General features: G+C 44.2%; 1 protein-coding gene across 5 annotated transcripts in view; it reads right to left on the minus strand.

Moving 5' to 3' along the window:
* DMPK (DM1 protein kinase) overlaps positions 1 to 16570 on the minus strand; it is a 51812-nt gene that overhangs the window by 8701 nt on the left and 26541 nt on the right. For 2 of the 5 annotated variants that reach the window (XR_010786963.1, XM_066581154.1), the window contains exons 3-14: positions 11733 to 11816; positions 11522 to 11617; positions 9610 to 9758; positions 9422 to 9515; positions 9145 to 9345; positions 6947 to 7210; positions 5816 to 5892; positions 5581 to 5683; positions 5271 to 5392; positions 3318 to 3427; positions 2888 to 2958; positions 1534 to 1608 (exon numbers count right to left, since the gene is read on the minus strand). Coding sequence is in view for 4 of the 5 variants with exons in the window: in XM_066581154.1 (XP_066437251.1) it covers positions 1534 to 1608; positions 2888 to 2958; positions 3318 to 3427; positions 5271 to 5392; positions 5581 to 5683; positions 5816 to 5892; positions 6947 to 7210; positions 9145 to 9345; positions 9422 to 9515; positions 9610 to 9758; positions 11522 to 11617; positions 11733 to 11816 (1446 nt within the window). In the remaining variant the exon portion in view is untranslated. Of the gene's footprint in view, positions 1 to 1482; positions 1609 to 2887; positions 2959 to 3317; positions 3428 to 5270; positions 5393 to 5580; positions 5684 to 5815; positions 5893 to 6946; positions 7211 to 9144; positions 9346 to 9421; positions 9516 to 9609; positions 9759 to 11521; positions 11618 to 11732; positions 11817 to 16570 lie in introns of those variants that run through there. The other 3 variants (XM_066581156.1, XM_066581158.1, XM_066581157.1) reach the window with 3 other exon arrangements.

Raw genomic sequence — 16570 nt, forward strand, 5'->3', positions numbered from 1 at the left:
TTTTTTTTTTACTTTTCAAAAATATTAAGCTTTCAAACAAAATTCTGACACTCCAATCCGCACAACGATTTCTGTGGCACTGTGTGAGGGCTGTTTTTTTGTAGGGAATCTGCAGTTTTTATTGATACCAATATGTGATACATACAACTTTTAGATCACTTTTAATTACATTTTTTTTTTGACTAGCAGGGTAATGAAAAAAACTATTCTGGAGTTGCTTATGTTTTTTTACGGTGTTCACTATGTGTGATAAATAATATTACGTTTTGATCTTTTGGACTTTGTAGGAAGCAGTGATACTGATAATGTCAATTTTTTTGTTGTTTTGATTTTTTTTGCATGCAAAACTGGAAAAAGGGATTTTTTCTCAACTTTTAAAATATTTTTTTTGCAATATTTAAATGTGTGTATTGAACTTATTTTTTAACTTTTTTTTAGTCCCCATAAGAACTTGAACTTGTGATCATTTGATTACCTTTACACCATACAGCAATACTTCTGTATTGCAGTATATTGTATTTTTACTGGCAAGCTATTAAGCCCTGCCACAGCGTTGTACAATTTGTAAAGAGCTATAACATGTCTTTGTGCATAAACCCATAGATGATATACACAAATGTATACGGGATGAGATTTTGGTTTGTTGTACATATTGGGGGCAGAAGTGGAAGCGCTAAGCTGAACTGTGCACCAGAACCTATGAGCCTTTAACAACACTCAAGTGGTCACAATAAGTGCTTTTTGGACCAGAACACACTTATGTCTATGAAGAACCACTGCAAGTCTATATAGATTTTCTACTACATATAAAAATATTATGATGACTTAGGGGTGACCTAATAACTATGTATAAATATATCAGAGGACAATTCAGAGATCTCTCCCATTATCTGTTTATACCCAGGACTGTGACTGTAACAAGGGGGCATCCTCTATGTCTAGAGGAAAGAAGGTTCATACACTGACATAGAAGGGGGTTCTTTACTGTAAGAGCAGTGAGACTATGGATCTCTCTGGCTGAGAATGTGGTGCTGGTGAACTCACCAAAAGAGTTCAAGAGGGGCCTGGATGCCTTTTTTGAGTGTGATAGTATTAAATTTTAGTCATTGATTACTTCAAAGGGGTGGCTGATCCAGGGATTGTTCCAATTGCCAAACTTGGAGTTAGGAAGGAATTTTTTCCCCTAAAATGAGGAAAATTGGCTCCTACTTCATTGGGGGGAAAGGGGGGTTGCCTTCTTCTGGATCAACATTGGGAGGGAGTAATAGGTAGAACCAAAAGGATATATGTCGTTTTTACAGCCTTACACACTGTTATTCTGATTCTAGTTTAGTACAGAATGAAAATAAAGAAAAGGACACTACTTTGCACCCTTCATGTACAGAATAATTTATCACATATATGTTCCCACCTCCACACAGAAACAACACAGACAAAGACCAGTTTACTGCCACAAAGACATACAAAGGGGTTGGGTGAGAATCACCCCTCTCCAGACAGGACAATACAATAGGTGACATGCACGTGACATACCCGTGAGAAGAGCAGCATGTGACGGTGAACTGGTGTCACTAAGGGGTGGCAATAGGAAGGTATACAGCTATCTAGCTGAGAAAGAAGACAGACAAAGGTTTGGAGTCAGGTCTGGGGCTTTCAAGAGTCCAATAGCTTAACTAGTCCTACATCTTCCAATGTCCCACAAAAAATCTTCAACTAGACAAAGTCTTCCCACCCCCAACAACCAGTTTTTCACCAGTCTCTGTGCCACAAAGGAGTCCCTAAAGGAGATACACTGAATAGCCCTATTATTAGAGACCCTGGCCCTTACATATTTGAAGATTCCCTTGATGGAAATTAGATCCGTGACTCAGAGTGTAGCATAAAATCACATGACAAGTTTTCTATGGATCAGTTTCCATGTGAATCTACATTGGATGGGAAAATCCAGTCATTTGAGCAACTTCCAATGAGGCATGATCATCGAAAGGCCAGGATTTCACTGCCAACCTTGTAGGGTTCTTGTGCAGCAGTGTGTACAATATATCAAGAATGGTGTGATTGATGAAAAGCATCCAGTGAAAGGTGATCCCGTGGATGGAAAAAATTTATCGACAAAAGGAGTCAGAGGAGGATATCAAGAATTGTTCTAACAAGCACTGCAGTAAAGCAAACTGCATTCAAATGGAACGCTGGTGCTCCACCTAATATGTCCAAATGCACAACCTATCATTCCTTAACCCAGATGGGTTATAATAACAGACAACCAGTTCCAACTGCATTGCAGTCAAAGAGGAATAGTAGACAAGACTTCAGTGGGCAAAAGAGGATTACTGAGCAGTGGCAAAACATCGCCTGGTCAGATGAATCCAGATTTCTGTTGCACTATGCTAATGGGGGTGTTCAGAATTTGGTACAAGCAGTATGAATCGATGAACCCTTCCTGTCAGCTGGTCAGAGCATGTCAGTACCTCCATCTAATTAGAGGCAACTACAAGAAGCTTTCCGTCCGCATGCAGCAATATTCCTGTAGAAGAATTTCCTTATTTAGTGAACTCTAAGCTTTGACAAAGTGCTGCGGTTCTGAAAGACAAAGGAGTCTAAGATGCTACTAGATGGGGGTCGCTAATAAAGTGACCATTCAGTGTACAATATTCCTGTTTTGCCCTCTGCAGAATTAAAACACCCATCTTTGTCAATTAGTCTCAGGTACTCAAGGTCATCCAACCATCCCATAGCCACAATACCCTTTTTTTAACCACGTTCTACTGATCCTCTTTCCAACATCTATTTATGCATTGTCATCTTCACCTTCTACCTCTCATCATCCCCTAGAATTAACATGCACCAATATGACTCCCTCTTCCACCAGTCCCTATAGGAATCTCACTTGTCTAATCCTAGAGGTAGGTTCAGATTTCTTTTTGCAGGTTTCACATCCTCGTGGTAGGGCATATTTTTCTGTAAGAGGTTGGATGACAGGTATCAGGGGAGATATATACAAGGATACATATAGAAGACAGGTATATGATGAGGATTGAAAGTTGGGCTGAGGTAGATGGTGAAATACATTATGAATAGTCAATATAGCAGTGGGGCAGTGTTGTACATAGAAGGTAAAAAGAAACAAGCATGTAGCCAGTATTAGACTGCATGGTGGCCAAGGCTGAAACTCTTGTTGCCATTGGTCCCTATGGTAGAAGCTTCCTAAGAATAGGTGTTCACCATAGAATTAACATAGCTCAATGGCACTTAGATGCTTGCATTATACCTAATGTGTACAAACCTTTAGTTCTTATTAGATTGGTTCGCTTCCTCACCTCTCTCCTCTTCTTCTTCCCGAACACCATCTCTATGTTGTAGTTGCTGTTCTAATAGACGGATTTTGCTCTGAAGCTCAGAGTTCAGCTGGTCAGCTTCATAAAGGCGACTGTCAAGACACACAAGGTGGACAGTAAATGAAGCAGTAACATACCAAACCCATGCTGATATTTCTTACAGTTTCCTGAACTTTTGCACAAATCAGTTTCAACCCCTCCATAGATAGATGTTTTATCCCTGACATAGTAGTTTATGTTGCGAAGAACAAGTTATACTAGAGAAAATATGACTGGTGCAGCTACAACTGTTTTATTGCATACGTCTTCACTGAGCTTGGACATTGACTTGTATGAAAGTCACCTTCTAATAAGTGGCCTACCAAGGCATTGTACCCATTTGCACATCAAATTTCCCAAAGGAGCATTGCACAGCCTTAAAAGTCTCCTCATGCCTACCCGGTGGTCTCTACAATGAGAAATTGTAACCTCCCGACCCACAGCATACTACAAAAGGATGACAAAGTTCATCAATGTTGTGGTGTGATGACCCAGATGAAGGCAAAAATGAAATAATATGATAATTAATAAATATTTGCTTTTGGTAAAGGTTCCCCACCAATGACTAAAATTGGGAATCTTGGTCCCCCATCCCACCCCGCAGATATGTCCAAGTGAGGAGTTACTGTATGGAGCATCGGTCTTATATGCTGTTGCTCCATACAACTCTATGGTAGTTACAGCAACAAGAACCAAGCCCACCGATCTAATTAGGGGCCCTGCTGATCAGACTTTCAGCAAAAAACACATCAATATAAAATGATTAAATGGAAAACAATGTGTTAATATGACTGTCCAGGTCAACAGCGTGTCATCATGTTCTCTTCCTTGTGCTCCTTTTACACAGTCAGATAATAATCTGCCTGTGCTAAAGACCACTGATTGACAATAAGAATGTCGGTCAACGCTCATTCTGTCAATCTACATGGGCAGATTACCTGCTCTATAAGGCCTTAGTCAGACGGGCGTTTTTTGCCGCGATTTGCGCATGCGCATGTGTCCGGCGATTTTATAAAACCATTGCTTTGCAATGGTATCGGACACATGAGCGCTTTTTATGCGCTCGTCCGATAAATTATAGAACAGAAATCGCAGATCGCACCTATCTCAGCGCTGAGCCAATCAGGGGGCAGGTCTGACTCACACCCCCTTCACACCCACTGCAGGCCGGCCGCGCGGAACTCCAGCTGCCGGGAGCAGGTAAGTATATATATATATTTTATTTTAACACTTTTCTGGATGAATTGCAGGGAAGGGCTTATATATTTAAGCCCTTCCCGACAATTCATCCCACACTCGCCCGCAGCGCATTGCTTTCAATGGAGCGGGCTGTATTGCCGGCTCCATTGAATTCAATGCGCTGGACAGCTCCGGCCCGTTTCTAATGAAACGCGGCTAGTAGCAGATTTTGCGGGCGATTTTCGGGCACCGGTCACGCGATTTGCGGATGCGCATCCGTCATGCGATCCGCAAATCGCGCGAAAAAACGCCCGTCTGACTAAGGCCTGAGAGTGTTGTGCAGCTGAGTAGCAAGTATTTTTTTGCTCACTTGACACGATCAGCTAATGAACAAGTGTTTGTCCGTTTGTTGTCTAATCATTGGTCCCTTTTCATAGCCTGGTATTGGGCAAACAAGAGTTTAGAGGAATGTTTGGGCCCAATAGTCACCCATGTAAAGAGGGTCATTAGGATAGGTTTCCATGCTACGGTACCACTTGCAGCCAAAAGCCCGTCCAGCCACAGTGGCCATTGACCGGAAGATTTTGCCAGTTAAAGGGCAGTATTTTGCAGCCATTGGCCACCACTGTTGGAAGGGTTTTGGGCCATATGCAGTTACCACAACATGGAAGCCCAGCCTTACAGATCATCTTCATTTTACAGTTAGAAGGTTCTCACCTGGCCAGGCTCTGATTGGCTGCTTGAAGTAGGCTAATCTCCGAAGACAAAGCCTCCCTGGCCTCCACCTCACTCTGAAGAGCATCACGCAGCTCAGACAACAAGGGATCCAAATGTGATTCCTGGAGGTATGAGGTATTATAGTATCATGCCTCAATGAGATCTTATTCAAGACAAGGCTGTAACATTGACGATTTATTGTTTGACTTTTTTAAATAAAACATGAGGAGTTTATGCTTTATTTTACTGAAGTATCATATGCCATGAATAACCATAGAATTTACTAACTGTAAGGGTCAACTTTACTCACCAAGTTCTCCTCATGGCTCATTTTTTGCAGGTCTGGATTTGATCTCAATCTACATGCACACGCATTTCTCAAGTTTCCCCATACATGCTCCCTGTCATCCTCTCTAGGAGGGACACATAAATTACATATGTAACTAATATTTCATTTTAGAAGAGAAAAACATTATTTATTGAAGATTTACAGTAAAATAATAAGTGTTCATTAACCTCATACAGAAAGATCTCATTGTTCTTACCTGAATGTATAAGAGTAGCCAACAAATGGAAGGTTGACTCCAAGTGGGGAGCTGTCCCCAACATCTGATATGGTTTCCTAAGAAGAATGAACAGTGAACTTTATTTAGGACTTAGATGAGGGTCCAAAATAAGGAGACCCCACTACAAACTGAAAATTTAAACTACTGTATATGAAATGGCCACTTTATTAGAGACCCTGGCCCTTTCACGATTGGAGCTTTCTTGTATGGAAATTAGACCTGTAACCCCGGAGTGCAGCATAAAATCAAGTGACAAGTTTCCGTGGATCAATTTCAGTGTGAATCCACATCAGATGGAAATTACTGTAATTTGAGTTACTTCCAACAAGGCCTGGTCATTGTGGCTAGACTAGATTGGGCTAGGACTTCATTGCCAACCTTGTTGGGTTTACTCATGCAACAGTGTGGACAGTATACTGGGAATGGTGTGATCAAGGGAAAACATCACATGAAAGGGATCCTGTGGACAGAAACAAGATATCGACAAAACGGGTCAGAGGAGGATGTCAATAATTGTCTCTGATTAATAAGTGCTGCGCAGTCAAGCAAATTGCATCAAAATACAATGCTGGTGCTCCAACTAATGTTTCTTAGCACAGCTGGGCTATAACAACAGACAACCAGTTCCAGCGCCATTGTTGTCTATGAGAAACAGAAAGAGGAGACTCCAGTGAGCAAAAGAGCACAAAAATTGTATCACTGAGTAGTGGAACTACATACCTGGTCAGATGAATCCAGATTTCTTCTGCCCCGTGCTGAAGGGAGGTCAGAATTTGGCGCAAGCAGCATGAATTGATGACCCCTTCCTGTCAGCTGATCAGAACATGTCAGCACCTCCATCTAATTTGTAGAAACTATAAGAAGCTTCCTGTCTACATGGGTCAATATTCATGCAGAGTGATTTCAACACCTAGTGGAATCTACACTACCACAAATTGTTGCAATTCTGAAGTTCAAAGGAGGTCCAATGCACTGCTGGATGGGGTCTCTAATAAAGTTGCCATTCAGTGTATGCTCTGTTTTTGTGATGCTTGGTTTAATGTGAAGCTTGACAGATAGTAAAAAGGTAAACTCAGTAATACGCAGCCAGTAATACATAAAGATACTCACTCCTCCCCCACTGATCATATCTAATAGTTGATCTTCTACAACATCAAAATTGGAAGTATCTGTGGCGCCCACGGACTCAGGAACAAAAGGTGGAGTGTATTCCCGCAGTCTTTCCCAGTCAATTTCAGCAAAGAGTGGATGAGTTTGGAAATCCTGGAGTCCACCAATACCCAGGCGGGATTCCCGATCACAAATTAGGGATGAGATGACGTCTAATGCCTCTGGTGATAGGTCATCCACTGAGGGGGGAAAGTTAAAGTGCTCCTAGAGAGGAAGTATAAGAGTCAATTGGACCTATCCAAGGTAGGAAATAACGTATAACCCATAATTTTGGCTAGGGCATCCAACAACTAGCATCAGACCCATATCTAATTTGTGTTCTGACCAAAGTACAAGACGGAATACAGAGAATGACATGGTCTATAGCAGAAATGCCCATAGAATGAATCCCATATGGAATCCTAGTACCTTTAGGTGTGTCAATATCTCATACCAGGATAAGCAAAGTATAATGGTGTCATGGCATACACAGACATAGCAAACACTAACTTGATATTTCACATGTTATGATAACTTAAAAGCTATGGACACCTTTGGGGGACAATCTTTTTATTTAAATGTATGTATTTTGGGCTGACATTCATTTTTGCAAATGTGTTTAATTAAAAAACGTTGCACCATTTGTCTTTTGCATCTTCAACATATCACTATGTATAGAAACTGCAGTCTAGTCTTGGTAGGAGATCTATCAGTGAGGATGGACTAACGACTCAGTGTTCCTCTGCTCTCTCCTCACCTGCATCTTCCTATCAGCTAATTTATGACCAAAACAAAGTTTATTTTAACTAAAAAGTAAAGGAGAGAGCAGAGGGAAACTAAACCATCAGTGAGCCATTGGCCATGGTGAGCACGGACCGAATATGGAAGTGTAAGGATGCCTCAGTCACCGTAAAACGAAGGTTAATCACAGCCATCGTCTTCCCGCTTGCAACATATGGCTGTAAGACATGGACATTGAGGATAGCAGACAGAAGAAAAATTGACGCTTTTGAGCTGTGGTGTTGGAAAAAACTTCTACAAATCACTTGGACAGCTAGGGTCACCAATAAAGCTGTCCTGGACCGCATCAACCCAGATGTGTCCCTGGAAGGCAGGATCATGAGACAGAGACTGACTTACTTTGGACACGTGATGAGGGAGAAAAAGAGATACTACTTGGTCAGTGGTAAGAGGAAACAGGGAAGACAATAGACATGTTGGCTGGACATCATCAAAAAGGACACGGGAATGGACATCAGGCAATTGAAAGCAGCCATACAGAATAGAAAAGCATTAAATAAAATAAAATAAAATATAGTATAGCGCCAACTTATTCCGCAGCGCTTTCAGGTAATAATTACTTATTACCCCCCACTCATTTTACCGACCTCGGAAGGATGCAAGGCTGAGTCAACCTTGAGCCGGCTACCTGAATCATGCGGGGATCGAACTTGCAGCCTTCAGGTGGTAGGCGAGAGCTTACACTCTGCGCCACACGAGGCTCATCATTAAGAATATTGGCTTACAGAGTATCCAAGAGTTGGACACGACTGAAGGGATAGAATTGGAATTTGGCAAAAGCCAAAAAATGGAAATTTTTAAATTCAACCCTAGTGCAAAAATGATTGTCAGCCCATAATACATGCATTTAAGTGGAAAGAAATTGCCCCCAAAGATGTCCATAGCCTTTAACTACAATGTACTACAATGCTGGATTATCACAAAGCGTGAATCATGTTAACAAGTGCCACATCTGTACACGTCAACTAGTAGATTAAGAAAATAAAGCAAGTTACAATCTAGAGCCATGATCTGCAACCTGTGGTTCTCCAGCTGTTAGACAACTACAACTCCCAGCATGCCCTGACAGCCCCAGCTCAAGAAACCTGGCAGTAGGTGCTAAATTTCTCTGCAGCAACACCACAGGGAAAATAAAGCATTACACCTTGACCATTAACACTGATGGGTTGTCTAAGCAATGTAGGATAGGACAGGTCCTCCAGAGGAGATGAGGATCCTGAACAGGGATCTCCTTACTCAGAAATCCCTAGCAGGGTAAATGACATTTTTTTCTTTTTTAAACTGGACAACCTCTTTAAAGTCGGCCCTGGAAAGGCACAAAGCAAAGTCTAATTTACCAGCAACTTCAGTTCACTTACTTTATAATGAAGAATCTTTCCATATGTTTCCACAACAGATTCGGCATAAAAGGGAGGGTGTCCAAAGAACATCTCATAGGCACAGGCCCCTATAGACCACCAATCACATTCAACACCATAAGACAAGGTAGGGTCTTCAAGGGCAAGAAGAATTTCAGGAGATAGGTAGTCAGGAGTTCCCACAGCAACAGAGCAGGACACCTTCAAGAAAAGTCACAAGTCTTCAATAAAATTTGGTATATTTGGGCAGCTTGGGGGAACTGTAGGTTGAACTCACCATGCCATCTTGCCGTAGTTTTAAACAAGAACCAAAATCACCTAGATGGATGTGTCCTGACCGGTTTAATAGCATGTTGTCTGGCTTTATATCTCTGATGAAGAAAAAGAAAAAGTCAAGGGTCAATTGATCATAATTTCTAGGTACATTCATCATAGCAAAAACGGTAAATTATTTGTACATCTCACCTGTGTATGTAGCCCAGAGAGTGGACAGAATTAACAGCCATGATCATCTCAGCCAGATAGAAGATCGCCATGTGTGGAGGAAAACCATCTGGGAACTTACTGAGCAAGGATAGAAGGTCACCTCCCACATAATAATCCATCACAAGGTACTAGGAAAAAGAAATTTTACTGGTCTTCAGTCAGTAACAGAAGATCTAGCTAATGAATAATTGTTCCTATGTCTTCAATTAAACATAGCCCAAAACCCATCAATTCATATATGACGTCAGTCACCCTTCCTTCAGTTCAGTCATACTCACAGAGACCAGTAAGCCGCACTTTAGGCTGATCTTCTGAAGAGTCTTTACAAGAGCTATAGTCTGTCTCATGAAGAGATTGCATCAAATTGCAGCAGCATGAGTGTATTCCCCCCATTTGTGGTTGGGGGATTGACCAACTGGTGCTGATGACATGACCGTCTCTGTTGACTGGAGGAAAGGCTTTGGCTATCAACTCATTCCAATTAAACAACCACAAAAGGTGGGGTGATACACTCAATGCCGCCGCTATCGGCTGCATTCTCTTCATGGAACAGACTATAGTAACTTTAGGAATAGAGGTCCTGAGCTCCCTGTTTTAATAAAGCGGTGGTCACACATGATAACAGGCATGGAGGGAAGAAAGTATCACCTAAAGTTCCTCGGATCCCTAGGAAAATCCTGAAACAGGTCCTTTAATCCATTACTGTCTGTTTATAGTACTGGAGTCTTTGTAAGACATAGAGGGACTTATTGACATAAGCTGATCCATGAAGATTTTAAAGGGGTTCTGCCAAGTTATAACTTTATGATTGGTAGGGATCTGACCACTGGGACCCCCACCAATCCTGAGAATGAAGGGGTCCAGTCAGTCCCTAAGTGAATGGAGCAGAGGTCACGCAGGCGCACCGCTGCTCTATTCACTTCAATGACGATGCCAGAGATTGTTGAATTGCTTGAACTCGGTAATCTCCGACTTTACCATTGAAGAAATGAAGCATCAGCGCACCTATGTGACCTCCACACCATTCACTGAGGGACCAACTAGATCCCTGTTGGTGGGGGTCCCAGCAGTCTAACTCTGACCAATCATGAAGTCATCCCCTATCCTGTGGGTAGGATGTAACTTTAGAACTTGGCACAACACCTTTAAATGGATTGTCTCATCAGAAACAACTCCCTTCCACAATTGACATTGCGGAAAGGTCACCTAACAAAAAGCAGGGGTTTAAAAAAATAAATTTGTACTGCACATATCTGAGGGCAAGCTGTGTGGACCATCCACAGTACAGATTATGAAGACAAAATACAAGTAAGTGCGGACGCCAGTCGGGCACAGGTTTGGATTCCACACCTGGGGGTCCGCAAAGAATACCATAGATCTTAGCTTCTCATTCATAAGTATTATTTAGTTGGAGGTAATAGAAAAACCTGAATTAACTGCAGTCAAACCTGAAATTTGGGGGTTTGGTAGTGCTATTCACTTGAATTGAGGCAGAGTGGCAATACCAAACACAGCCCATGGACAGGTGTGGCGCTGTTTTTTATAAAAATGTGTTTCTAATCTTTTAACCCTTTCCAATCCACTGTCTGACGTCTGAAGACATTCTGATTGAAGGCTGTACAGCTCCGATGTCAAAAGACGTCCAGCAGGGTATTCTTACTGTATATTACTGGCCGCTCTGTTGTCGGGGGCTTCTCCAGCATGTCCCATACCGCAGTACTGGCTTTAGCCAGCAGATGGCACCATTGTATAATGGCAGAAAGAGAAAGCCCCCTAGGAAAACTTGAATCCAAAATTGGATTGCAAAGGGTTAAGTCACCTGCATTTTTTAAGGAACAAGAGCTCAATACTCATCACTTTATGTCTATTTATAATAGAAACAAAAACTTACAAGATAGTTATCATCCTGAAAGGCAAAGTGCAATTGAGTTATCCATCGTGTGTCTCCATTCACCAGAACCTCTCGCTCTTCTCTAAAGCAGGCAACCTAGACGCAGAAAACAGAGATGAACAACATGTGATCTCTTCATTTTCTGTCCTTGGTCTATACTCAGCCCCGTTACTCCCCACACACCATCCCTCTATATGTCCTCTCGGCTCACATCTGATCTTTTTAGAAGGTCCCACTTGTTCATTATCTTCAGGGCGTAAACTTGAGCATTGCTTTTCTTCCGCACAACTGCAACCTGAAGGGAAGAGAAGACAAAACCATCAATATATACATACATAACACGATATGTGATATCATCACTATGAGAACATTTCAGCAGACTGTAGAGTTGTCCCGGGTTGGGTGGTGGACCCGAGTTACAGTTTTGTATTAAAGCCAAGACTTTCGCGTTATAATTATTGAATAAAGTCCAATAAACATTTGCCAGGGATAAATGTCAGTTTTAAACCATTCATGCTCCTAGCAACAGGTATGCAGGTGGATCATTTATGGGTCATTAACCTTTGAGATTTTCAATTAAATAGTAACCATATAAGTCAATGTTTTACCCAGAGGCCCCTACCGTGATTTGCTCACTTGCATAATTGGCATTGAGGACTGGCATAAACTCTCCCTAACTTGTTGGAATGATGAGCTTTAGAAAAATGAAAGACATTCGTGGCACAGTGACTCCAGAGAAGCGGGGCAGTTTGACACAGAGAGGTGCAGAAGTGCCGCAGGAAAGGGGTTCCTGGGTTGTCAATCACTGGGGTTGGGATACAACATTTGTTTGCCCTTCACTGCTTTGCGCATGCTGGCTGTCCCTCTTGAAGGTCTAGGTAATGCGAGTGTGCAGGTCTATCCCCCTTCATGCAACCCAGCACAATCAGGTCTCCTTAAAAGGAACCTGTCATCACTTATAAGTACCATAAATCATTATGGGCTTAATGGACCGGGACCAAGAACTCCAGAGATGTGCTCTTTTATACTTATCTAGCTCCCTATTTCGTTGTCGGGGCTGGAAACTGGGGCTCAGTCCATGTATCAGACTTATGTCTATAGTCAGTGCACACGCACATACACTGTACTATAGGGGAATCTGCATGCCTGACTGCAGAAATGAGTCTGATGCACAGACCGAGTGCCGGTTTCCAGGGCTGTTGGCGAGGGAACAGGGAGCCAGATAAGTAAATATAACTCTGGACTCCTCACCCTTTCCTTTAAGCCCATAAACTTAGTTTATGATGTTTATAGGTGAAGACAAGTTCCCTATAACACCCCAAATACACACTAATGGTCAGTCATAGAAATCCGGGGATCTCCGTGAGGCCGGACAACACTCTAATGTGTATAGGGGCCACTCAACTTTCCCTCAACAGTTGATGTTGAAGGAAAAATGATTGGGTGGTTGAATTTCAATGCCTGATAATTTTGTTTGCCTGGGAGATAAGCCATCACCAGAACTGTTTGGCTGCAGCTTACCTCCCTACTTACAAACACTCAGCTGAGCCAAGTGTTTATGTGTATGGGGGGAGCTGAGGAAAACAGCTGTCAGTGGAATAATTGTTGAAAGTGTATAGGCACCTTTATAGTGTAACTGTGCTTTCCAAAAATTTTGACATAGGGACATGTTAAAAGTTTTGATCACTGGGGTCCAGGTGCAGAGACCCGACTGATCACTAGAACAAAGTAACTGCTCACCAGCTGAAGCCAAGTCTTTAACTAGCTTAGTTGAGTACTTCAGCAACTTTGTTCTTGCGATTGGTGGGGGTCTCAGCAGCCGAACCCCAACAAATCAAAATATTTGATTTAGCAAAAGTTTTAGGAATGCACAGTTACACTTTAAGTTTCTCCAGCTATGGGTTACCTGTCCTTGGCTTGGAGGTTTAGGAAATAGGTTGTGGCCTTCTCCTTTAGAATATAGTTTGCATTACACTTCACTTTTTTTCCTTTTTCGGGAGGTGGGGACTTTTGAGGCAAAAAAGCACAAGTTTGGGCTAAGAATGATAAATAAATAACTGTAGAGTTTGCAATGTAAACGCTCATTCGTAGAACAGGAGTGGTTTATTTGAACAGCCCTGTCCTGGGATTTCGTTAACGTAACCTTCTCTTTCTGATATAACTCACAGTATAAAAGTGTTAAATGTCCTAATAATCAACAGGTAATCGGAGTGAGGAAAATATCCCTTTATGCTTAGTGACACACAGTGAAGGGTCACTAGAACTCGTAATAGGAGACTTAGCAATTTACAAAAGAGCTAAGCCCTGTTCTGCCATTCCTTTTCCATCCTATTGTTTAGTAAGCTGGCAAACAGTGATGGTCGGTGATTGCACAAGCACAATCTAAGGACACATCTGGGATGTCATATACACTAACACTACAACTAAGTTTAAAGGATTATGCCACCTCTAAGATCTATGCCATCCAAAGGAGCATTCTAGAGGAGGTATAGATGTTGCAGTCACACTTAAGCCCTGACGGCTGAGAGGCCTATTTGCCCTGCTGCCACATTGTCTTATTAGAGACAATTTCAAGGATGTGCGTACCATAGAGGAAGACCATGCAACTGTTATGGGGCCCTTGGAAAGAGGGGCTCAAGTTCTGATTCACCACCCCTTTTGCTACTTGGTAACGAGAACATACACAGGACCTTCCTCCTGTGTATGAGGAACTGAATGGTTAGTAAACAAGGCGGTGGAGAATTGGCTCAAAGGTAATTTTAAATGGCCTAAAATGGGAAATAAACACAAGACCTGGGTGGCAAAACAGGTCACCATAATGGGGGTCCCAATTAAGATTTGGCCACTGGGCAACTCCTTTCAAAATGTAAGCAATGTAATCGCCACTGTACCCATTTCCATTATGCCAGGCACATGGCTGATTTTGCCAGGAAAAGCCACTGTTACCATGCAGGGCGGCGCTGGGTCCCGCGGCCGGCGCGCGCCGCTTCGAGCTCGGCTTCGGCGTCCCGGAGCTGTGCTGTCAGGGATCTCCCGGCGGCGTGGAGCAGCCAGCGTGCAGCAGCGTGGAGCAGCCAGCGTGCTGCGGCGTGGGCGTGTCCGCCCGTAGGGTGCCGCCCGCTCTCATCCACCTCCCTTATGCAACAGGGGGAGAGTCGGCTCCTCCCACTCTCCGCCCCTGGGCGGAGGCTTTTAGTTAAAAGGCTGGCAGTGACCTGAACTCACTGCCAGTTATTGGTTCTGCTAGCCTCTAGTCAGGTCTATTCTAGTCTGTCCTAGTTGCTTGTCAGTATCCTTTCGTTTGCCTGTGAGCTACACCTCCAGCCTTGATTCACCTAGTAGTTTTGTTGGTCTGTTACACCTGCCTCTCCTGTCGGCACTCTGTCCCCTGTTAGTAGTTCCATCCAGGTAGTCGCCAGGTCCCTAGCCAGCGCAGGGACTGCCGCCCAGTTGTCCGCCTGGGGTTAGCCAGGGCCGAGGCAAGTAGGCAGGGACAGTGGGGTGCAGGAGATCAGGGCACCCCAACTGGCGCTCGGGGGGCAGAGTGCCGTAACATAATAACTGGCCCTTTAAAACCGTTTTTTTCATGGAGGCGATCAGTTCCCTCACGAACCAGCTGCAGGCCCTGGTGCCTGTGATCCAGGATTTATCCGCCCGCATGGTGGCCCAGGAGCAGCGGGGGGTGTCGCAGGGGTCGGACGCCTCAACCAGCCCCGAACCCAAGTGCCCTCTTCCCGAGGTGTTTTCCGGGGAGAGGAACAAGTTTTTTGCTTTCCGACAGGCGTGTCGCCTGTTTTTTCGCATGCGTCCCCGTTCTTCCGGGTCGGAGGCTCAGAGGGTCGGGCTGATAATGTCCCTGCGGCGGGGCTCGGCACAGACATGGGCTTTCTCCATCCCCGAGGGTTCCTCCTGCCTGCAGTCCGTGGACTCCTTTTTTCAGGAACTCGGGGGTATCTTCGACGAACCAGACCGAGCGGGGTTGGCGGTTTCACGGTTGTTGGCGCTGCGGCAGGGGTTGTCGTGTGTGGAGGATTATTGCTCCAACTTCAGACGCTGTGCGGGGGACACGACATGGAACGATAGCGCGTTGAAGGACGTTTTTCTGCAGGGCCTCTCGGACGCAGTGAAAGACCTGTTAATTTCCCATCCCGTTCCCGGGTCCTTAAGGGAGGCTATGGAGCTAGCGGTGAGAGCAGATAGGAGGCTCAGGTCTAGAAAGCAGGACAGGCAGACCCGTAGAGTCAGGGAGGTCAGTGGCCCTGGTCCCTCCTCCTCCTTACCAGTCTCTGCGCCCGAGCCGATGGAGGTGGACCCGCTGGACCCCAAAGAGCGACGCCGGATCCGTTTGTTGCATCGTCTCTGCCTCTACTGCGGGAAAGCTGGACATCGGGTGATAACCTGCCCACTGAGGTCTCAACGCCCGCAGCCGGAACCGGCGGAAAACTCCGAGTCCTAGGCGATTGCAGGGAGGATCGCCTAGGACTTCAGGTACTTCCTAAACTTTTGGTACCGTGCCATGTTAGATTCGGGGATTTTTCCCGATCAGGGCGGGCGTTTATTGATTCCGGAGCAGCCGCTAACTTGATAAGTCTGGGTTTTGTCCGTTCTCTGATGGCGGAATTTGTGGCGTTGAAGACGCCAATTCATTTTACCAGCATTGATGCTACCCCTCTCTCTACAGGCTTGGTACGATGGAGGACCCCAAGATTACAGTTCACGGTGGGGGTCCTCCACTCGGAAGAACTGTCTTTCTTGGTTATGGAAAAAATGTCGGTTGATGTGGTGCTTGGTATGCCCTGGTTGGCACTGCACAACCCCCAATTTGATTGGTCCACCCGGGAATTGACTCATTGGGGGTCATCGTGTCACAATCACCTGTCTACCATAGCTGTGTGCTCCGCAGATACGGTGCTCATTCCGGAGTATTTGTCTGACTTTCAGGATGTATTCTCCAAACGACTGTCTAAGGCTCTGCCCCCTCATAGGGAGTGGGACTGTGGTATCGACCTGATTCCCGACGGTCCCATCCCTAAGGGAGCCATTTTCAAT

Source organism: Eleutherodactylus coqui, chromosome 10 (assembly GCF_035609145.1).
Source record: "Eleutherodactylus coqui strain aEleCoq1 chromosome 10, aEleCoq1.hap1, whole genome shotgun sequence".
Lineage (NCBI taxonomy): Eukaryota > Metazoa > Chordata > Amphibia > Anura > Eleutherodactylidae > Eleutherodactylus > Eleutherodactylus coqui.